The sequence below is a fragment of the Mustela lutreola genome, chromosome 12 (assembly GCF_030435805.1).
Source record: "Mustela lutreola isolate mMusLut2 chromosome 12, mMusLut2.pri, whole genome shotgun sequence".
In the NCBI taxonomy this organism is placed as follows: Eukaryota; Metazoa; Chordata; class Mammalia; order Carnivora; family Mustelidae; genus Mustela; species Mustela lutreola.
The window spans coordinates 97,706,241-97,729,545 of NC_081301.1; the positions used below are offsets into that span (position 1 = coordinate 97,706,241).

The 23,305-nt window shown below is 53.7% G+C and overlaps 1 protein-coding gene across 7 annotated transcripts in view; it reads left to right on the forward strand.

Annotated features, from left to right (window-relative positions):
* SPIN1 (spindlin 1) overlaps nucleotides 1–20,946 on the forward strand; it is a 78,499-nt gene extending 57,553 nt beyond the window's left edge. For 6 of the 7 annotated variants that reach the window (XM_059142996.1, XM_059143000.1, XM_059142997.1 and 3 more), the window contains 3 exons: nucleotides 8,920–9,173; nucleotides 13,227–13,460; nucleotides 17,451–20,946. In XM_059142996.1, coding sequence (XP_058998979.1) covers nucleotides 8,920–9,173; nucleotides 13,227–13,460; nucleotides 17,451–17,650 — 688 coding nt within the window. In that variant the 3' untranslated portion in view covers nucleotides 17,651–20,946. The remainder of the gene's footprint in view (nucleotides 1–8,919; nucleotides 9,174–13,226; nucleotides 13,461–17,450) is intronic. The other variant, XM_059143001.1, reaches the window with a different exon arrangement.
* The last annotated feature ends 2,359 nt before the right edge of the window (nucleotides 20,947–23,305 follow it).

Consider the following 23,305-nt stretch of genomic DNA (forward strand, 5'->3'; position numbering starts at 1 on the left):
GAAGGCCTGGAGCCAAGCCTTCCTCCACTGGGGCCTCCGGCAAGCGAGGCAGGCATGCAGGACTGACCCATGCCTCAATCCAGGGGGGCTGAACAGGAACCCCACGTGTGGACGCCTCTGCCTGCTGGAGGGAGTCCCAGGGACACTCAGGAAACACGTGCCGGCGGGGACTCAGGTCTACTGTGTTGGAGCACCGTGGCACCCAGAAATTGTGTAGCGGTGGCTTGTTTCTGCTTCCAGTAAACGGAAAAAGCTTCCGTGCCTCCTGGCAGCTGGGCCCCTCATTGCATTTTGGGAACAAGTTGGTGACAGGCGTCTCCTGGTTTCGTAGGAGGTGATTTGGGAAATGCGTCGCAGCGAACAGCCTGGGCCGGAACTGCACGGGTCCACACACACCTGCATTTATTTCTGTAAACATGGGACCATGCCGTGTGTGTGTTGTCTTCCTTAGGACTGTGTTCGTAACACTGTTCTCCAGGCTGCTGGATGGTAAGAACTCTGTGTGGAGTAGAGGCTAGCTGACTGTTCTGGGTATCAGTAAGGCTTCCAGCCAAGCTGTTAAATTTGAGGGAGTCAGAAGTTACACCCAGATTTTCGCCCAGACTACATGGGGTTCAGTGCTCCAGTCCCGCTTTGTTCAAGGGTCAGTGGTGGAATTTGAAGGGAAGGTACGGTTGGGCGGCCTCTGAGGTCAGTTCACCTGTCGTAGTTCTGTTTCCAGTTTCCAGGTGGGAATCTGCTGCTTTCCTCCCCTAGTTGGCATCGTGGAATGTATTTCTGCTTCCGGGTTTTGGTGTATTGCCCCTGACATGCATTTAGAGAATGGGCCGGGGCTTTCATGCACCGAGTATAGAGATTTCTGGAGAGCACTTTTCTGCCTAAGACGTTAGTCACTGACAGTGACGAGGGTGGAGAGAAACCCCCTCCACCTCATCCTCAAGTCCCTGGGTGGCAGCCCTGTCGAGGAACCCCGAGTCCTTTAACGCACAGAGGCCTCACGGCGCCCACACCGTGCCTGCGCAGGGAGCGTGTTCGCGGCCCGTCTGCAGAGTGGTGGTGTCCGTGGGGAGCACGCGGCCTGGTTGAGCATGGAGCCTGGTGCTGCCTGACTTCAGCCCATCAAAACCGAGACGATGTCTTCCTCAGCTTGTGAGGAGCTGCTCTCCACACCAGGGAAGTGGGCAGCGTTTGCAAGGCCCTCGGCTCTGGGAGGCTTCTGTGGACAGCTGTTGGCGTGTAGACGGAGTAGCCCGAGAACCCAGTGCAATTTGGGTGGAAGTCAGACGCTCGCGCTGTTTCTCTCTCCTGTTGAGCCGGCAGTGGCGGTTCTGCTGTAGAATTTGTGTTAAGCAGCACATCCCAGAAAAGCAGCTTTTTCTTCTCCTTGCTGGTGGGCATCTTGTGAAAAGACAGTCACTTTGGTTTAATCAGTATTTTATGCTGAAATGTGCTGGAACACAGAGTAAGGGAACTGCCTTTCTAGGACGGTACTAAATCGAGTACGGGAAGAGGGGCAGGAGTTGATGATACAACAATGTACGTGGCGTGAGATAGGCACTTGCTGGTTCACCGCAGACTTGTGGTGGTTGGAATTTGAGTAAGTGTGGCCTCTTTAACTGCTGGCTACCAAAGTAAGATCTTCCAGTCCTGGGGGGCAGTTAGGGGGTGGGTCCCGGGCACTTAGGGAGTCTGGTTAAATGGTGGACGATCTTCCAACACAGAATTTCCTTTGTGGATGGCAGAGCGAATAGTGTGGTCGGGTCAGAACTTACTCGAAGCGTTGAAAGTGTCGAGCAAGGTACAGAAATGCCCCCTGCATTTGCAGTTTACCTTGTTGGGAATGTGGACGCGTAGACATGAGTGTTGGTTCTGAATTGTGCTCTCCAGCTGCGGTGCCTGGGGTAGAGAGCCCGGGAGCCTCTTAGGTTAGAAGGTTTGGGATTGTGGACTCGGGTCTCTGGGGCCAGCGTGGGCTTCCGCACATGCTCTGGGTTGCCGTCTGCCTGCCTGCGGCTCCTCTCAGCCTCATCCGGGAGCTTCGCGGGTCCTTCGGCAGCAGTGAGAGTGGTTGCTGAGGGGCCCGCCCCCACCCACTGTCCCTGCAGACTGATAGGGGCTCCCAGTGGCATCAGAAGCCAGTCCTTTCAGAGGTGGCTTCTGGAGAGAAGGAGCGAGCAGTGTGATCCTAGGGGTTCACCTCGCTTCTGTGCTTTACCTGTGAATCATTTGGGTGGTGACTCGGGGCACCCTTGTCCTTCACTTGGCGGCGGCTCCAACCACGTCCCCAGAGCGAAGTGTCTGGGTGTCTGTCGGCAGCCACCCTGTGTGTCGGCCTGGCAAGTGGTTACGAGAACATACAGGAAATTGAGAGCGGTTAAAAACATGGGCGTCCGGGGAGGACCTGAGTCAGCATCACCACATTCAGGGAGCCCTCATTTTAAAATTAGAGAAGCTGTTTCCATTGTGTGTGGCATCCGGGTGCTGTGCTTTGAACCACCACAGATGACCCAAGGGCGTGTCTGCTGCCGCCTTCCCCGGGAACCGGACACATTGCTCTTCATTTGCTTTCATATGTACTGTTTCGGCATGTGAAAATCAGCTTTAGTTTTTATTAGGGTTTCTGTTGATTTTTATCTAAAGTAGCAATTAGCAATTAAAATTAAAAAAAAATTTTTTTAAGAATTTATTTATTTGACAGAGAGAGCGTCAGGAGAGCGGCAGCAGAGGGGGTGGGAGAAGCAGGCTCCCCACCAAGCAGGGAGCCTAATACGGGGCTCGGTCCCAGGACTCCGGGATGGCGACCCACGTGGAAGGCAGCCGCTTAACCGACTGAGCCACCCAGTCACCCTGCAATTAAAATAAAATCTAAGAACTTGTTTAGGATATAATTTTTAACCTTTCTGGTTATGAGCAATTTAAAATGTCCACAAAAATAGAGTAACAGTAAGTCCTGAGCCCTGTCAGCCAGCTTCAGTGACCATCAGCATTTTGCCTGATGATAGACTCTGAGATGATGCCCGAGCGGACCACTCGTTACCCAGGGGAGTTCCCAGCCTCGACGCCCAGTCGATGCTGGGTGGAAGAACTTAAATCAGCTTACAAACAACATATATTTGTGCACGCTTACTATGAAATAACACGTGATATTTTAACACGTGTACGGACATTTTAGAGCACTCTTCTGTAAGCCCTGGCTGCTAGAGCCTCGGGCAGAGTCCTGTCCTCATAGTTGGGGAGCTTGAGTTCCACTTGAAACACAAGTGTGTCACATGAAGTGCTTGTGTTTGCCTTTAGTGCTGACATGGGGAAAATGATCTCTGTCACCTCTGTCTCTTGGACCCGACTGCTAATGAGTCGTCATCTTCCTTTAGCGCCAGGGACATGATGCTCCACAAGTAGCATTACCCCTGCCTAAAGTGCAGGCACAGGAGTGAAGTTCGGAAGTGGTAACCCGGAGATGTGTAAATCTGTTTTTGTGTCCAGCTTCTTGCAGAAGGAAGATACGCATTGCGTTAACTTAAAAATTGTGCTTCGCATGCTCGTAAAAAGAACTGCTTTTAAGTCATCGTAGGAAAATTTGAAAGCACAGGTTAACCCACAGGAAGACAACCTTAGTATTTCTAGTGCCGCTCAAGGACTACTCACAGCTGCTGGTACTGTACCAAATGTTTGAGAAGCCCTTTTTCTCCCTGTCTGGGGGTATTTATATGTGCACAAGTTTTTCATGTCCTATTTTGTACATTTCTCTTGGATCGAATAGCTGTGTGGTACGAGCGTCTGCATCTGGGGGGCGGGGGGGTGTGCAGTGATACGTGCTTTATCTCCCGTCACGGACTCGGCTCAGAGCGCGGCGGCTGGGCCTCTGCACCACTTCAGATAAATTCCCAGCCCTGGACTCACTGGGACGGGGGATTGCCGAGTTTTGCGTAAGGAGGGCTGTATCCCTACCAGAAGCAGAGAGAGGATTGTACGTCCCCATAATTTGCATTAAAATAACTTCCCAAAATTGGCAGTTTTTGTTGTTACTGGTTCATCCTACCTCATCCTATTGGCAGGCCAGAACTTTAGAAATTCCTGGGAGACCTAAAGCATGTTGGAACAGATTTATGTAAAAACTAAGCCGAGCTGAGGAACTCTGCCACTTCGAGGAGAAAAGGAAGCTGTGTGAACAGTGACTGCCTGGGTAGGCTCTGGAATCTGCGCCGGTCGGACACCACCAGGGCTGGCTGCAGCCGAAGAGGAGAGACCGCCTGCCTGGACGCTTGCCTGTCCTGGCTGCCCTCCTGAGGTCTTCGCTCACTTACCTCCTGGCCTCCCCGCAGCCCCCGCCCGATGCCCGGGCTCGCCTGGGCCTGAGGAGGTGCTCCCAGCCACTGACGCCGTGACCCCGGCTTGCATGGAGCACGGGAGGCCCGGGAACCAGCAGGCACCTGAGGAGCGCTGACGGTAGGAGAGAGCGTCGCACAGCATGGGAGAGCTAAGCGGGGGGCCACACGGCACCCCCAGCACAGATAAGGCCGACCCGCAGAGTCCGTAGAGGAATCCGGCAAGGACATGAACGTTACCCCTGATGTTGAAAGACTTGGTGATTGACGAGACGCTGTTCAAGAGAAGATCAAGCCATTAGTATCTAGAAATTAAAGATGCTCTGTAAGATATTCAGTAGATAGGCTGACATTCAAGCCCGTCTATTTTACCTGCTTTTACCTGATTCAGGAACACTTGGTCTGAGGCTTTCTGGAAGGTGAGCAGCATTGGGGAAGGTGGATTGTGGAGGACGGACCTGGAGACCCTGTGCCTCTGCTGCAGAAGGGAGGAGATCCAGAGACCGTTCTGCACAGCCCTCTCCAGACGGACCACGTGCTAGTTGAGGGGTGATGAAAAACACAAGTCACACGTTCTGATGACATTTCTGATTGCAGGAGCAAAGGAAATTCTAAAAGCAACTCAGAAAGACCAGTCAGAACGCAGAAGGATCTGTTGGCATCTGGTTTCTGTAATTTGGGAGGTGGGAGACAGTGACAGGCTCTGAGGGGAGAGAACAGTCTTGACCCTGATGCGCGGACTGAGGCGGTTCGTGGGCCCCGGGACTGCGTGTGGAGGCACACGGCAGTGTGTCCGTGACGCTGAACCCATCGGAGGCATCCGAGTCCTCGCCCGGTGTATTCGGAAAGAGATAACATCCAGAGATGGGAATGTTACAAGAAGTAGCAAAAATCCTTCTTTTCTTGTTTGTTTCTAAGTAAGGTAATGTTTTTGCAAAGTTACTCAGATGAGAATGAAAACAAAATTTGGAACAGCAGCCCACATTTGAGCAGTGTCAGGTGGGGTCACTATGTGCCAGGGTGTTTTTGTTTTTGTTTTAGAAATTTTCCTTCTTTTACTATGAATTTTTTGCTTGTTTTTGGTCCTGTTAGAGCTAGGAGAGGGAAAATTGAGGTTTTGATTAATTGTAGATTTTAGTAGAAGAACGTCAGCTATAAATGCAGCAGCTTACAGGTTAGAGGTAGGTTTGTAAGACCAGAGCTAAGCCAGGCGTGGGGCACAAAAGCCTCCGTCCTCCCAGGCGCACAGACCGAGAGAGACACGGGGTGGGTGGGCGGAGACATACGTCGCACAGACACACAGAAGAGCTTACTGTATAACACATATCAGAGATGCTGGACCTGCCCTGGTGTCCCGCGCATGGCAGCAGGACGTGCTACTTCCGGTTCCCTTAATGAAGGCAGAGGGAAGGACCACTGTGTTCTAGGGTAAAGGGTGCGTGAGCCACTTTGGAGAGTGCTACTGGCACCTCTGAGTCTCTTGCTAGACACAGCCATGACGAGGGCCTCCTGTGCAGAAACATGGCCATGCATGGTGCCATGCTTCCTCTTCCAGAACCGCCATGGGCCACAGCGCAGCGCTGCTCGTGCGTGTACAAGGGACGCAGAGCTGAGCTAGAACACTGCTGCTCTGCGTCTCCAGCTGCCCCTTTGTGCCCTTAAACTGGCCAAGTTAGGGTGGTTTTGTTGAGAATCACAGTAATAGAAGATGTCCTGCTTCGGAATCTTGGATAGAAGCTTTTCTGGCTGTGGTCTTACTCTCCAAGGAGACAGAACCAGTGGTTATTATGCATGTGAGTGGGTGTGTAGGTGTGCATGCACACGTGTGGACGGAGATTGGAGCCCAGGGAAAAGGGAAGATTGCACTTTCATATAAGAGCACTTTTTTAAGTCCTTCAGTTGATTGGATGAGGCCCACCCATGTGTGGGGCCATCTGCTGGTTCCCGTGTCTTGTAGAAGAGTGCCCTCACAGAGGACGCTTGGGGCCATGATTGGCCACATACCTGAGTACTGTGGCCTGGCCATGGTGACAGCCACGGTGACACTGTGCACCTGCAGCGTCAGTCCGTCATTTTGGTAGTGACGGTGGAGTGTTTGTGTGAGCCACTGGAATGCTGCACAGGACTGCATTCCTTCCTTGCTGGGGTTTGGGAGCCCGCCTCTGCCCTCTGTGCAGAGAGCCTGACCCCGTCCACACTGTGCAGCACTCGGACTTCTGCCCTAATGTCCCAAGAAGTAGGAGAAGGATGGATGGAGGAGAAACACCGTGCTGGCAGCATTCCAGCCGTTTCCCCACACTGCGCACTTCGCGGTCATCGGGGCTGAGCGGTGCTCGTAGCTGCAGGGCACAGACTCAGTGGTGCGTGGTCCTGGCCTTTCCCTCTACACCGAGCTGCACGCTGCAGTGTCTGGGGAGGGCCTGGGGCTCCTTGCCCTGAGCAGCTCTGAGTCTGGGCCTCACTCTCCTCCCCCCGCCGGTCTCAGATGCGCTCTGTCCCGCTCTGCCGTGTCTTGTGTCTTCTCCCCACAGGGTAGCTCTGACACTCGCCCCTGCAGACCGCAGCTGTATGCCCCTCTTCCCTTTTCCTCACATTTGTGTGCAGTTGGAGGTGCTCCCAGCCTGCAGTTGGCCTCTGCAGAAACTCCCGTGACTTCTCAGGAGGCCCCGACCAGGACATTTCTTCCTGGGCCTCGGACGGCAGCGGAGAACCCTCAGCTCACATTTCCCTGCTGAGAACCTGAACCCCACTGCACTCTGTTGTCTGGTGGCCCCAGCGTCACCGTCATGTTCCGTTTTCCTTACATGAGATGTGTCCTTCGCTTGGATGCCCACGAGATCCTCCGTTTCTGAAGTTCGTTTGTTTCACTGGAATGTTAGTGTCTGTGGTTGAAGGTCCACTTTCCCAAGGTGGCCTGTGCACATGTCTGTCTTCTGTTCCGGGGAAGTTTTCTTCAGTTGTGTTGGTGTCCTCCTGTATTACAGAAGCTGGAATTCACGTCTGTCCCTGTCTCTTCCTGACTGCTTGGCCCCTGCTGTCCCCTTGTCCTCTGTCCCAGGCGTGCCCTAGGGTGTCTGGTAGCTGGGTTCCTCCAGTTTACTTCTCATTTCTGGGCTCTTCTGTCTCTCTTTCCTCGTCCTGGCCTCTGTTGTGTGCCTGATAGTGGGCGTGTTGTCTTGGGCCGTGCTTCCCTTTCAGTCCCGTTGTGAGGCACCTGTTTGTGAGGAGGCCTGGGGTTCTCCCAACGGCGGTCCTCCCCACCGAGCTCTGAGACCTGTGTGTGTGAGGCCTCTGGGGGGTGTCCCCATCGTCCCTTCTGAGGCCCAGCTCCTTTGTCTCCTGCAGCGCCCGCCCCTGGAAAGGATTGTGTGCCCTGTCTTGCTGGGAGGCAGGTTTGCTGGGTGCCTCTGAGTCTTGGCGAGGGCGTGGGGAAGGCAGACCCACGATTTCAGCTGTCCTTACAGCACTGCACGAAACCTTGGGACCCTTCTCCAGCCCGACGTGACACGATGTCCTCCTGGGCCATGCCCCCTTCTTGCTGAGGTGAAGGTCTGCAGCCACCTATTTGACCTCATCGGGCAGCCGTGGTTTGCTGGAGCCTCTGTCTCACAGAACCAGTGGGTTTACCGGATTGACTACTTGAAATACATCCCTCTGTATACCTCATAGCCTACAATAAATTGGTTTTTGTCTCAGAGTTTGTGTGTACTCCAGTCGCTCATCACTTGCGCTCGCGGTGAGGCAGCCGAGAGCTTTCTGCCACCGGAGGCTCTCCTGGCAGCACAGGCGGGGCCTGGCCCTCAGCTCATATTCACGCCAGCCCAGGCCTTATGTGCGGACTCCCAGGGACCAGGATTCCTTCCCTGATCACGAGACCCACGTGTACTGCTTGTAAATAAACATCGGGTGTAGATTTTTCAGTTGTTAAATGATCTGGGAAGAACGTGGTTTGGTGTTGCTGCAATAATTTTTACATTACGTTAAGTATTTGTCACAAATGCAAATGTGTAAGATTCTGTTTTCTAGAGAGTACTGGCGGTACGACATGGGGGTGCCAGCCGGCCTGGACTCCGGCCGGGGGTGGGGGAGGAGGAGAAGCTCCATGTCTAGTGGCTTCTCACTCACTGATTAAGGTGGTGGGGGCTCGTGGTGTGGGATCCTGAGTGGGTGAGATTGAACGGTTTGCCCATTTCTGTTAGACGAGCAACGGGCTCACGCGCATGTGTGGTACTTCCCGTGCGCAGCCCTTCTCTTTCTCTGGTAACTGGGATCACTGTGAGCTCACCCATTAGAGGGGACGGGAATGCTGAGAACGCAGTGCTCGTGCTCAGTATGAGGGCCAAGCTTGCCTAAGGCAGCAGTGCTCTTCGGCCCGGCGCAGTGGGTGTAGGGGGAGCCCTGTGGCCAGCACTCCGTGTGCACACACGGTGACCCCGAGGGCCCAGCTTGAGGCACTTGGACCGGGAGAGTGGCACCCCTAGCTAGTGCGGGCCTGGGAGGACCCATAGGAGAGCATGCTGGTTAGCGGTAGCGTTGGATCGAGGGGTGGGTGCTTCTGAGATGATCCCTTACGTGTATATATGTGTGAATGCAGAAAACATCGGAGCAGTGTGGGGCCGAGCAAACCTGTGTCCCAGCCCCGGCGGAACATCGTGGGCTGCAGGATTCAGCATGGGTGGAAGGAGGGGAACGGCCCTGTCACCCAGTGGAAAGGAACCGTGCTGGACCAGGTGCCTGTAAACCCTTCTTTGTATCTTATAAAATACGATGGATTTGACTGTGTTTATGGACTAGAACTTAATAAAGATGAAAGAGTTTCTGCGCTCGAAGTCCTCCCTGATAGAGTTGGTAAGTTCTCTTTACTATTTGTGCGTTGTATGCTTTAAAAATGATGATCGAAATGGATGCTTTTTGATGATTCTTTTGCATTACTGGTGTTTTTATTCTTACTGGAGTGCACGCACTCCCGATACACAGTTCAGTCTCTCAAACCACAGTTTGAGGGACTGTGAAGGACATAACGATGTATGAAGTTGTTGCTGAAGAAACTGACGATCTGATGATTTCTAACATGGTTATTTCCCACATTTTGCTCACTGTTCACGTGGACTCTGATGGGTAAGAATATTTTCTTATTAGCTCAAATGTGCTGTGTACTTACTCTGATTGTAGTAGCTTATGCCTTTATTGTAGAATCCTTATGTGAAGTGATCTCAGCATGTGTATTACTACGTAAGTGATACTGTACTGTCAGCCCGAATTTGGGCCGCCAGAACCCGTGGGCTTGCTCACACAGTCTTTAGAGTTTGCACAGTGATGGGGAAGTGAGCACAGCCTTTCTTTTTTTAAGTGTTATACAGCGTGCTTCCCTTTCATAACCTAGTTCCTTAAGGCACAAGTTGTCAATTAATAACAGTAATGACTGATTTTACCTTTAAGAATAAAGTAAAATGTTACTGTTGTGGTCAGTAGGACGCAGCACCTTCTTCCGTGTGTTCACTCGGAGATGTTTGCAGACGGCCGTGCTCCTCGTGCGTGAGCGCGGGTTTATGCTCTGGGGATGGGCTTCAGAGGCCTCCGGGTTAACAGACGGAGTCCTGGCAGAGGTGGACTTGGCGGGTGGAAGCGTCGGGTCGGACAGTCGGTGCCCTTTGTTTCTGCTGCTGTGCTCTTGGGACCGGGTGCCTCCCCCCACGCTGATGCTCGGCCAGAGCAGCAGGTCCTTTGTTGGGGTTCCCTGTGGGTAGCGGGGCTGTGTCCGTCCTCGTTTCTCTCAGAAAGCTTGCTTTCCCTCTGTTCTACCCATTCATGGAAGGCAGCGAGCTCATCGGGCAGCGCGCCGTCTCGGCCAGCTGTCGCAGCACGCCTGTCCTTTGGGCCACCGCACGCCTCTCTTCCTCCCGAGACACAGCCTCGGTTTCTTCCTGGTCTTGACGCTGGCCTGTTTCCAGCGTGAGAGACTCCCGTGGAGGCGTCTGAGCCTGAAGGTCTTAAAAACTGTCTAAACGCTCATCTCCATTGTTCGTAGGAAGTGATTGTCATGTGTTCTTCTGACCCAGAGGTTGGGTCCGCATCTCCCCTGGGGCGAGACTGTCTGCTCCTGTGAGATTTACTGCATTTTGCTGCGCGGCCTGTGCCCATTCTCCTGAGTTCTTCTGCCATCGTAGGGCAGGAAAAGACCTTTTATTTTGGTTTGACCAAAATACCCTGAAATCTGTCAGTATCTCTGCTGATGGGCTGTTCAGAGTTGTCCAGTGTTTTTCTAGAAGTTCCCAGCAGGAGGCGGGTTGCTTTTGTAAACAGCAGAGCATTTTAAAAAGGAAATCCAAGGGCCCCCTGCAGACCAGCAGTGTGTCGCACCCGGACTTCGCGTCATAGCTAATTGTGGTGCTCCCTGCGACCCCGCAGTCTGGGGGTCGCGTGGCCTTCAGCCCGTCCCGCGCAGGAAGGCGGCGGCGCGCGGTGCGTCACTCGGCACACGCGGTGTCTTCTCTGTGGGATCGCGTGTCAGTAAAGGATCCCCTCCAAGACTGACCGACTGTTTATTTTGGTGGAAAGAAAAATGGGACCTGAAATGTCCTGCCTTGACGGTTCCGCAGTGTCGGTGATTCCGCTGGCGCTGCTGCGGAGCGCGTCTCCACATCCCTGCATCTTGTCAGGCTGCAGCTCTGTCCCCGGGAGCCGCAGCTCCCCGGCCCCCGCCCCGCCCCGCCCGCCCTCCGCTTCCGCCACGTCGGCCCCTTCAGACCCCGTCAGCAGGACTGAGACTGTTTGTCTTTCTGTGGCCGGCCGCTTCCTCAGCATGGCGTGCTGGGGGCTCGCCCCGTCTAGCCGGTGGCCGCGTCTCCTTCCCTCCGAGGCCGCGCGACACTGCGCTGCACGCGTGCGCCCCTTCCAGGCCCCCTGCACCGCGGTCGGCCCAGGGCCGCGCCTGCCGCTGGGCCGCTGCGGGGTCAGGTCCCTCTCCCGCCGCTGCTGTCCTTTCCCTGGAGGCTTGTCCCGGCAGTGGCGTTCCGGGTTTGACTGAGGAGACGGAGGAGTCGGCGCTCGGTTCTCCACGCATTGGCGGCGTTTGGTTTCCCGCCGCGGGCTCGGGCTCGGGTTCGTCTGCCGTCGTGCCGGCCCGCGTCCCTCGCTCTGGCTTTGGGTTTGCGCCCCCGACTTGGAGCGCTGCCGGCGTCTGCTGTCTGTGCAGAAGTGCCCGCGCGGGCCTGGCCGGGCTCGGAGCCGGGTCACGCTGTTGGCTTCGCTGCAGAGTTGCCCGCGTTCTCTGTGCGCGTGGGAGAGCCTGAGGGCACGTGCCCGGGGGACGGTCCGCGGGGACGGGTCGCAGGGTCCGTGCTGCGCGTCAGCGTCCGAGCTGCCGCTTGTGTGTCCCGTAGCGTCCCACGGGAGCATCTCCTTTTCCTGAAAACACCGACCGGGAGACGCCGGGAGACGCGCCTTGGCAGCAGCAGGGGCTTGTAGGCTGGATCTTGGGCGTGTGCCAGGAGCGCGCGACAGGTCGACAGGTCGGCGGGGACGCAGGCGGGGAACCGGGCGTCTCCCGGGAAGCCGCACCGCAGAGGCTGAGAGTCGCAGAGCCCCACCGCCCCCGTGCTGCGTGTTGGCGAGGAAGGGTCTTTTTCGTGAGAGATGCGGTGTGTAGCGCTGTCGTTTGTGACCTCTGACATGGCAGTCTCGTAGTTGTCCGCGGGAAGAAGGGCGCTTTCCGATCCTCAGGAATGGGTCAGCATCGTGGACGGGAGTCCAGAGATGGGCAAGCTTGAGAACTTCGAAACCAGTGGGCCTTACTCCAGTGTGCGGGGGGTTTATGTATTCTAGAATGGTCGCGTGTGGAAGCAGAGCCACCGGATGTGTTACGATGTCTTTCTGATCAAATTGGGTAACGGTGTCTTGAGAAAGAAATGGTAATGTGTATGCCTTTGAATTGTACTTTAACAGAGATAGATGCACTTGTGAATGAGTAAAACAGAAGTGCTGATTGTTTTTAAAGACAGTTGTCTAAAACGTGAGGACCATAGAAACCTTAAAATCGTTAGGATTCTCCGTAATTTCCCAGTGTTGCTAGAGGAAGGTGGTGAGTTTCCGCCTGCCTCCTAAAGCCCGCAGAGCAGGGCTGAGGGTTAGTCTGTAGGCAGGTGTGGACGCCCTGGGATCTCAGGCTCGGGAGACGCACGGGAAGGGTCCTCCTTCCGTCACGGTGTCAGCACGTGGTGGCGGATGCCACTGGGGGACGCAGTGGGAGCAGGCGACAGTGGCTCCTGGTCCCGCAGACGGGGGAGCCTGGTGGGGAGAGGGAGAGGCCCGTGGGGGCAGGGACAGGCAAGGAGGGGGGCGGCAGGCCCAGGGAAGCAGTTGGTTCTTCACATGACGCAGCGGAAGCGCTGGGCGTTTCGTCCGGGGCTCCGGCTCCGTGACCACCACTGTCGAAAACACAGTGGATGCGAGGCTGACCTCTCGGGCCTGGCACGAGTGCATTTCTTAGTTTTCAGCCCTGGCCCGTGATGACGTAGGTGTTCGTAGAGGGAAGGTGAGTGAGGCTGCGCGGGACGCCCCTGTTCAGTGTTTCTGCCCTCGGGCTGTCCTTCCCGCAACATGGAAAGTGACTGTTAGTACCAGAGAGCACGCTGTGCCTCCAGCAAACCGGGGAATCTCCAATTTAGACACAGTACCACGGGCAGGAGTTGAGCAAAGCGCACAGAAGAATGGCAGGTTCTCGTGGGATCCTGTAGTCTGGGGCCCGCGGGGCTTGGCATCGTGCGGCCCCTGAGGCCTGCCGGGGGCCCCGGGGCCGCTGGTGTGGTCAGTCCTTCCAGCCTCCCCCTCGCGTGAGCTCAGCCTTCGAGGCGTGTGTCTCTTAAAACCCCGTGCAAGCCGTTGTTTGCTTCTCGTCCCCAGCGACCTCCCGGATCAGCGACGCGCACCTGGCCGACACGATGATCGGCAAGGCGGTGGAGCACATGTTTGAGACGGAGGACGGCTCCAAGGACGAGTGGAGGGGGATGGTCCTGGCACGCGCCCCCATCATGAACACGTGGTTCTACATCACCTACGAGAAGGACCCCGTCTTGTACATGTACCAGCTTTTAGACGATTATAAAGAAGGCGACCTTCGCATTATGCCTGATTCTAGTAAGTGCGTCGACAGCCTTTGTTCTGTTGATTCCAGAGGAACTTGAAGGTTAGAACGAGATGTTTGATGAGCCGTTTTGTAGTTGCTTCTTCTTTATTTGGATTACTGCGGTTGAGTGATCATTCTTTTCACCATGCACCAAGCATGCCTTGTGAAACTTCGCACCATTTGCCAAGGGTACGTGTTTTCCGTGCAGTTGCACTGTTTCAGGCTGCGGATTTGCACGTGGACGAGAATGGTGGGCCCATGTATGTGGTGTCCTTACTCAGCTCAGGGTTTTCAAGGCTCGTCATGTTGTGACGAGTGTCCGTGCTTCATCTCTTTACACGCCACATACAGCGGCCCTGCGCGCACGCGTGTCATCCGTCGCGGGGCTTGTGGCGTGTCCACCTCTTGCCGATGGTGAAGGATGCTGCGGCCAGCCCTTGGGTTGCGGGTGTCTGAGCACATGTTTTCAGTTCTCTTGGGTGCATACCGAGGAGTGGGATTGATGGTTCTGTGGTCACTGTTGAATCACCTGGGCGCCCGTTGCACCCTTCTCCGTGCACATCAGCTGCGTGTGAGGGCTCTGATGCACACACAGCCTGATAACTGATGTTTTCACTGTGTCCTTGTGGTTGCGACATGCTGCCTTGTCATGGTCTTGGTTTACATTTCCCTGAGCACTCAAGATGTCAGGCATCCTTTTGTGTGTGATTGGCCGTTTCTGTGTCTTTTTTTCTTTCTTTCTTTTTTTAGATTTTATTTATCTATTTGAGAAGGAGAGAGAGAACACAGAGGGAGAAGCAGGCTCCCCACTGAGCAGGGAGCCTGACGTGGGGCTCAACCCCAGGACCCTGAGATCACAATCCGAGCCAAAGGCAGATGCTTCACCGACTGAGCCACCCAGACAGTGTCCCCGTTTTTTGGTGTTTTTTTCGGAGAGAAGTCTGTTGGTGTCCTCTGCCTGTTTCCCAGTTGGGCCCCTGTTCTGTTGCGGCGTCAGAGTCTGGATCTTGATGGGGGTCTCTGGACCCATGTAGGATTTGCAGACACTTTGTTTTATTCTGTGGGTTTCTGTTCGCTTTCTTGGTGCTTGTTGAAGCACAGAAGTTTTTAATTGTGATGAAGTCCAGTGTTTTCTTTCGGAGCTCATGCTTCTGGTAAATCATGACGATTTACCCTTTTGGTTTCTTTGGCAAGTTCTACAGGTCTTGCTCTTACATTTAGATCTTCAGTACATGTTGAGTTCATTTTTATGATGTGGTGGAAGGGCACCCCTTCGTTCTTGTGCATGTTGCCTGAGCACCATGTTGTGGAAAGACTTTTCTTCCCTGCCGGCTGGTTTCGGTGCCAGTGGTGAAAGGGAGCTGGCTGCAGATGGACGGCTGTGCTCCTGTCTGCTGGGGCACGTGCCATTCTCAGTCATGTGGCTCTCAAGTAAGTTTTGACATTGAGAGGTGCCGAGTCCTACTTTTTCTCTCTCAGAATTGTTTTGACTCTTCTGGGTCCCTGACAGTGTTCTGAGTTTTGGAATCCGTTTGTCAGTTTCTGCAAGGAAGTCAGCTGGGATTCTGACGGAGATTGTCTTGAATCTCTGATCGCCTTGACGCTGTGAAGCCTTCTGACCCAGGAGCCCGGGATAGTTTCCCATTTATTGAGAACTAAAGATCTTCATCAGTAGTCTCTTGTAGTTTGCAGAGTATTAGTTTTACACTTTGTTAAGTTTATTCCTAAATACTTTGCTTTTTTTTTTTTTTTTTTAGATTTTATTTATTGATTTGTCAGATCGAGAGAGAGAGGGAGAGCAAACACAAGCAGGCAGAGCTGCAGGCAGAGGCAGAGAGAGAAGCAGGCTGAACAAGGATCCCAGGACCCTGGGATCATGACCTGAGCTGAAGGCAGTGGCTTAACCGACTGAGCCACCCATACATCCCTACTTTGCTCTTTTTGATGTGGTTGTGAGTGGAATTATTTTCCTAGTTTCATTTTGGGGTAAACCTGTTCTTTTTCAAACTACTCCATTGCTTTCCTCCAGCACAGGGTTCCCTGGGCCTGTACAGGTTCTTCTGTTGACAAGTCCGTGAACCTGCTTGCCAGGTGCTCTTCAGCCCTGACTCTCCACCTTCTTTGTCCTTGGCTCTGTATACTTTCATTCTAAATCTGTACAGGGATGATTTATGGGCAGGAATTTAATTATCAGGAGTGTTGTTCGTATGAAGTTGATCTTTAGCTTTTTTTTTTTTTTTTTTTAAGATTTTACTTATTTGACAGAGAGAGATCACAAGTAGGCAGAGAGGCAGGCAGAGAAACAGGAGGAAGCAGGCTCCCCGCTGAGCAGAGAGCCCGATGCGGGGCTCGATCCCAGGACCCTGGGACCATGACCTGAGCCGAAGGCAGAGGCTTTAACCCATTGAGCCACCCAGGTGCCCCTGATTTTTAACTTTTTTGTAGAGAAAGAGCCACAGTAAGAACTGTTGCTTTGCTGCATGAAAGTGTAGGGGCATTTGGGCCATCTGGGCTGTCTGCAGAGTCTCCCAGTGCCCCCTTGGCCCCCTTTAGCCCCTGCTCGGGCTCCGCTTGGCCCCCCTTGGCCTCCCATTACCCCTTCCTCAGCCGCTCAGCCTCCTCCCCTGCTCGCCAGCTGGTTTTGTGAGTGTGAAAGTGCAGCTGCCACCAGTGATGTCCTAGAGCCGGGCGCTTGCAGCGGCCTTCGTGTGAGGCTCTGGCATCTTGGCTCAGTCGCCGGAGAGGCCCGGCTGTCGTGGCTTTGGAATGCTCTGTAAGCGTGCAGCACCCCGAGGGCGTGGGGGGCTGGCGCCGCTGCTGAGGAAAGAGCAGTTTTGAAGAGAGGACTGGAGCTTTGGGTTCGGCATCGCTTTCCTGCTCAGAGGAACTGATGACCGCTGGACGCGGGCTTGTGGCTGGCATCGTGCGTGATGTCAGCACCAGCGGTCAGACTAGCCTGGTAGGGCTGTGTCCGCAGTTGAAGGACAGACGTGCTCGGGACTGCAGCCGGCTGTGTGTGAGGCTGGGGTGGGGGCGATGTGCCAGCAGCGAGAGCACAGGCAGCCTGGGGTAAGCGTGGGGTGCAGCACCCCCCGAGGGCATCTGGAAGCCCTCTCTTGCTCCTTGCAAAATGGCTCGCCCCACGCAGGACCTGCAGGGGTTTCTGGAGAGAGGGTGGTAGCCTCCCGGCTCCATCCCCTGCCCTTTGGGTCTTTGCTGCTGGAGGTTTGCTCTGGTTTCTGTGCTCTGAGAACACCGCATAGCCCTGCTGGCTCAGGGCAGGATTCCCAGCACACGGGCTTTGCTGTGGACCAGTGCTGTCCTGGAGGTCCCGTCCTGATTAGTCTGGGCAGGGGTTCGCTCAGCACCTATCTCCAGAGCCTGGGAAATCTTACCCGAGAGCTCGGGTAGGAAGACCAGCAATGAGATGCAGCGAACCTGGGGAGGAAGAAGCTTTGAGGAGTCCCAGTTCATTTCAGCAGCAGAGTGTTGACGAGAGTGGCATACGCTCCGTGTCCTAGGAGGTGTTGTCTGTCTTGAAGGCCTGTTTCAGGGTCACTGTGGCTTTTGAGAAGTTCTGTGCATCCAGGCTTTTCTCCGGCCGTTCCTTGCCTCACCCCCTCAGCCAGTCTCAGCTGTAATTAAATAGAAGCCACAGGGATTTCTGATTATGATTTTTCAAAATTCTTGACACGTCTACATCCTGAGGGGGTGGAGAACAGCACACTGTTTTTGTAAATAAAGTTTTATTGGCACACTTTTCGGTTCTGTGCCCCTCGCAGCTACTCTCACAGGACCCACAGGGCCGAGCAGTTGGTGGGTGCAGAGACCTATGTCCTCAAGCCTCTGGCCCTTGAAGAAGAAGTGGGCCGACTCTTGCTCTAGATAATTAGGATGAATCCGGATGTTACGTTTTAAACACTGTTATTGAAATAGATACGTGAGTTGGTACTTACGTAAAAATTGACTTTGAATTCTTTCTTCCGCCGTCTTCCACGCAGACGATTCTCCTCCAGCAGAACGGGAGCCGGGAGAAGTTGTGGACAGCCTGGTGGGCAAGCAGGTAGAGTACGCCAAAGAGGACGGCTCCAAGAGGACTGGCATGGTCATTCACCAGGTGGAGGCCAAACCGTCGGTCTACTTCATCAAGTTCGATGACGATTTCCATATTTACGTCTACGATTTGGTGAAAACATCCTAGATGTCATCATGGACTTGGCCAAATTTGTGGAACTATTAAATGTATAATTTGTAGACATAAAGACTTGATTGCTTTCCAGTTTAATGAAAGCTTAAATGTCCCTGCGAACCCACAATCTCTGCCAGCAGAACCGGTTTGTTCTGAATAGTACAGATTGATGTGAACACAGAGCATTTTGTGTAAGAACTCCTTCCTCTTACGAGAAGTCTGCGTGTCTGGAGGGGAGTTACAGGCAAGTTTGGTGAAGTTAAGATAGCACCGCGGTCGTGTAAACTGGACTGGACCGCCCCCCCCCCCCCCCCAGCACCGTACTTCTTCCCACCTGCTGCCACGCTGCAAGCATGGTCTGGCGCTGTCGGTACTGCCTTCTTCGTCGAGACGTGTATGGACCTCTCTCTCCCTGTCCGCATCCGTGTGTGTCCATACGCGCCACACACACACACACACACACACACACACACACACACACACACACACCCCCACACGCTTCCTTGGCAGTCCTTTCCTTGTGGATTGGGGCGGGGGTTCAGTAATATTCTCCAGTTTAACAGGAGTGCTTGTCCTCAGTCAGTCTGATTTCGTATATTACTGCTGTTTACTTAAAAGTAAATGTGGGCACAGGAGACACAGAGACGTTCAGCGTGTTTTGGAAGTCAGAAGTTCAGACACCTTTTCAGTCTGGAGGCTTTAAACCATGAGTCCGAATAGGAATCATTTGTGAACAATTGCTGGACCCACATTAGAATTTAACAAAACAGAAAGCTGGGTAAAAAGCTGCCTTTAATTTCTAAGCTTTGTAGAATTTTGTTTACATTTTTTATCATAAATACTTTTTTTGTTTTAAAGGAAAGCCCAGGTACTTGGTCCACACGGTGTGATGCCGGGGTGCTTTGTACAGCACAACCTGGTCTGTTAGTCTGTACGATCAGCAGTCTGGATTCTAGTACGTGATTTGGGAGGCAACAGCGCGCCAGTGGTTTGTGTGCATGTGGTAAGTTCCTGGCGGAACCTAGTGCTTTGATCCGAGACATACAAGTTGGAGAGTGGTGTTGTGGCCTTCTGACAAGTTCTCTGGGACACTTTTATTTTTATTACTGTTCTTACTGATACGTGGTTGTGGTCAGAAGGCTTCCCCCAGCTTTTCCCCACAGAGAGTATGTAGACATGTCACGGCCTGGGTCCCCGACACTTTCTGTGGTGCTGAGCGCGCTTGGCTCCCGGTGTTCTGCTGACGGGGACTCTCCTGTCATCGTGCTAGCCTGTGGGTGTGACTGTGGCCCTCAGCCTCACAGCCCTTTCGTGGCTTGTTCCTGCAAGGTGGTTTTGACCGAAGTAGAATCACAGAAGTGGTTGGGTGGCAGCGACTTGGTCATCATCTGTCACGTTGTTTCAGATGAGCCCTGCCAGTTTGAAAGCCAGGAGAGAGGCCGCACGGAATGCAGTGTCTTGTGGAGGTTGGAGAGCTTACCTGAGGGTCGGGCAGAAGGCTGAATGCACGTGTTGCCAGCTGACTACCAGCAGTCCGTGCGGCCTCTGTCACGGCTGTTCTCAGTACTGGAGGTTCTGTTGTTGGTGGCCTTACTGTGCGCGGTCCGCGCGGTGCCTGCTTTGCCTTTGGAAGGCTGTGCGTTGTCATGCTGTTGGACAGTGACCCCCGCGCTCTAGAATGCAGTGCCTCCCCTCGGGCCGCGGAGGGGAGCTTGTCTGCCTCTGCGCCTCTCCCTGCGGTGCCTGCCTGGTCTCACACTTCTCTGGCTTCAGCAGGGGTCGTGCTGCACGACTGTCCATCACCTCTTTCCCAGTGGCTCTGGTCAGGAGTCCCTGCATGCCAGTCTCCAGGCTGAGTCTGCTCCCCGAGCACAGGTAGACACGTGTGCCCCGAGAGTAGGGCGTCCGGTGTGTGCACAGTACGAACATGGTACAGTGACTTTGGACTGAAAACCAGTGTTCTTTGGAGTATCCTGAGGGCTGGGTCAGTGGCAACCTTCCCAGCGTCACTTGACAACTCACATCATGGTTTTCCTGCGAGTACCTTTAGCACCTTCGATACTACATGGTCTGCCACTCTCCCGATGAACGTGACACATGATGATCACCGTTAGTTTCATCATTTCCATTTGCTGCCTTGAGGGCGGAAGGAAGGGGAAGGGGTTTTCTGTTGTTTTCCTGCCCCCCCCCCCCAATTCTCTTTTCTTTTGGTGGCTTAACCCACACTTGCGTGGTGACTGATTCCACTCCCTCGCCCGGTACTTCAGGCTTCGTTCTAGGCTCACGTTTCAGATCTGCATGCATTGCTTGCCTTTTCCTGGTATCAGAATGTTGGTTCCTGGTTGTAGGAGCCTGACATGAGTTTCCAAAATTATCATGGGACTTGTGACTACACAAGCCCGGAACCTGTATAAAATGTCCCAGCCTTCCTCACTGACCTGCTATCGTGTTCCCGTGTCGTGTGCGTGTGACGTCCGGCTGCCACGTGAAGCTTCCGAGGAGAACCTTAAACGCAGACCATCCTTTTTTGCATGCTCTATTCTAAGTAGAATGTTCAATGTAACTAACTGAACTTGCATGTGGAAGATATTTAGGTTTTTTGTTTTCTATCTTTGTTTTGATTTTGTTTTCTGTTTTCTGTATATTTGCTTCCTGTGCCGTTGTAGTGGTCGTAGGATGAGAATGCACTGGCGAGCCAGCGCCAGCAGAAGGTGATTTCCCAGCTCTGTCTGTCGTGCAGCATTTGAAGGGACTGTGCATTCTCGAAGCGCCCAGTCACCTCTCAGCCAGAGTTCATTCCTATTCTTGTTTTACGTGCCAAACCCCGCAGTGCATTGGGCTCGAATCTCTGAACCCTGTGGACCCATTAGAAGACTGTTCGGATTGTCACAAATTGTAGTGCCTGAAAACATGCGCAAGCGGATTGTCTTAAAAAAAGAAAAAAAGAAAAAAGAAAGTTCTCCAAAGACAAAACAGGAACAATTATTATAACAAAATAATTATGGTTGAAATGTCTGTGGTTCCTTGGAAATGCTGCGCTTTTTGTATTTCCACCATTAGTGCGGTGTGAGCGGATGTGCATAGTTCAGAGGTCCTCGTGTTCGCACCTGATAATTAGGTAAATGACCTCATCTTTCAGGCTTGAATTCATTTTTAATTTTATTTTATACGATGTGTAGACAGTTCCCTGTTCTCTGCATTTAGAAGTATAAACAATATAAATCTGTTAATTCTGTAAGTAATTTTTATAATTATGATGTAACTCTATCCTATCCTTAAAACATTTAAAATAAACCCTTTATGTGCAACTTCTGACTGTAAATTTTGTGCTCATGAACAAAATGTGATGTGTTAAACCTGCTTCTGGAAACATTTTTAAAGTTTGACTTTAGCATTTTAAGTAACCTTTACTCTCTCTACCGCATGTGAACCATCCGATGTGAGCGGAAGTGGAAGGAGCTCCAGCTTCTCGCGTGTGGTAACACTCGGTTGTCCAAGGGGAGAGGGGCAGTGAGCAGGAGTCAGAATACTCAAGTTTGTGGATTCCTTATAAGGAGAAAATTTATCATAAAATTTTAAACTTGATTATTTTAAATAGAATTAAATAATGTGTATTTTTTATTTTCATATCTACTTTTGCTTTACATACTGTCTAACGCTCTGTACTTGAGTACCGCCAGCGAGCGTGTGGGGGAAGATCTCCATCGCCTGGTGGCGGGACGAGGAAGGTCTCACCGTTGACAGGTGCGTGTTCTGTGCTGTGTCTTCGTGGGTAATTTTTTATTTTAACAAGTCAGGTAAAAAGTAGATTCAGGATGTGCCTTTAGTTAGATTTGGTTTTTGGTGTTTCCCTGTTGGTCTGGGCCTGTACATCCCATGGTTAAGGCTGGGGCTGTGTGGAGGCGCAGGCAGGCGTGGGACAGGGGCGCCCGGTCTCATGCCCTCCAGACAACGCACCAGCCCTTGTGCCTCCACGGGTGCAGCTCTTGAAGCGTGTTCCCTGGAACCGACAGCAGGTTTCGTGGGAGGATTGGCGGTCACTGGCCGCTGTCTGTAGGCGGGTGACTGGGTCTGTTGGGAGTGGTCCCTGCTTGGAGAATGGTGAGTGGGCCTGCCTGTTTGATCCTTGTTGGCATGGCCACAGTGCTAGTGGTGCGTCGAGGGTGGCAGGTGTCGCGCAGCCCTTGGCTGTCGTCACATGGACCCCTGGTCGCGGGAGGCGCAGCTTTCATCCGTGGCGCCCCTGAGGGAGGTGTGGGGGCGTGTGGGGTCCAGGATGACAGTGGCCTTGGTGCGGTCTGGAGAGCCCACAGCCCAGCGTAACCTTCCATCGCAAGTCGCTGGCAAAATGTGTGTTGTCTTAGCTTCCAGTTACACGGAGGACACGGGCATTTCCGCCCCGGGACTGGGGGAACTGTAAACCTGTCTCCTTACGCCCCCAGTATACGGTCTCCCTCCTGATGTCTAGCAGCTGGTTCGTCCTCTGCCCTGGGGCTAGAGGCACTTAGGCCGCCGAGCCCCAGAGAACTAGGGGAGTCTTTGCGTTTTTCTGCGGGTGTTCTCAGTTTCTGTCTGTGCCGCAAAGTCCTTCAGCTCCGTGAGCCTGTGGCGGACGACTTTAGGGTTATTGTGTGCACATCGCTCTGCCTAAAAATGACCCTGCATTCTTCCTGCATAGTTCTTTCTTGAGGATGCTGGGCCGGGGGGCATGTTGAGCCCAGCCAGCCCAGGCGACTGCGACACTGACATGCGGGCCCTGGCTGGCCTTTCATTTCGGCGCTGGCTGTTGGTGTTGGGTGAGTGGGCTACTGTCTGCTGTGTGGGCGCGTCCCTGCACGTCAAACTGCCACGCTCCGGGCTTGGGTGTTCAGGGAACTACCCAGGACCTTTCCTAGGATTGCGTGCGTGTAACTTCGAGACTCTGACTCGGTGCTGCAGCAGATGCCGCCTGAGCAGGACCGACAGACTGTGGTGCTGACCTAGAGCTGGCGACTTCAGATTGAAATTCCGGAGTCTGTGTGGACTTTGGGGTCCGTTGGCCAAAGTAGCGTTAGAGCTTTACCTTGACTTTGTCCCTCCGGCTGTGTAAGTGAGTGGCAGCTGCTGCCCAGGCGCCATGTGCGTGCGACAGGCGGCCGGTGTCCTCTCCAGGGATTTGAGGGGGGCTTTGATCCCGGAAGTGGGTCTCTCCTGGGGGCCGCATGGGTGTGCGGGCGTGCGTGTGGCAGGCAGTGGGGACCTTATTAGCAGAATGTTGCTTGGGCTAAGGTCGGGTGTGTCCTCTCCAGAATGGCCCTGCGGGGAAGCAGTCGGGCGCTGAGAACTGCGTCTGAGGGGACAGAGCCAACAGTCTGCATCATCCTGCAGCCGGAGGGGAGGGTCACGTCCTCACTCGGGGGCCCGGCCCCTGTTACCCAAGGTCCGTCTGCTGGACTCTCATATGTTCACAAAACGGATGTGTCCTCACCAGCCCTCTTTCTGTGTTACTTCGTAATTGCGGTTTTCACCAAGGGTCGTTTTCTGACTGATGAGGCCTGTGGGAAGCCACCGAGGGCATGTTTGTTTGTGCAAGCAGCTCTGCATGCGACACGTGTGAGGTTGCGTTGCAGCAGCAGCAAACACAGGACGGGATGGGGTTGTTCACGCAGCAGCTGCTCTCCCGGTGCT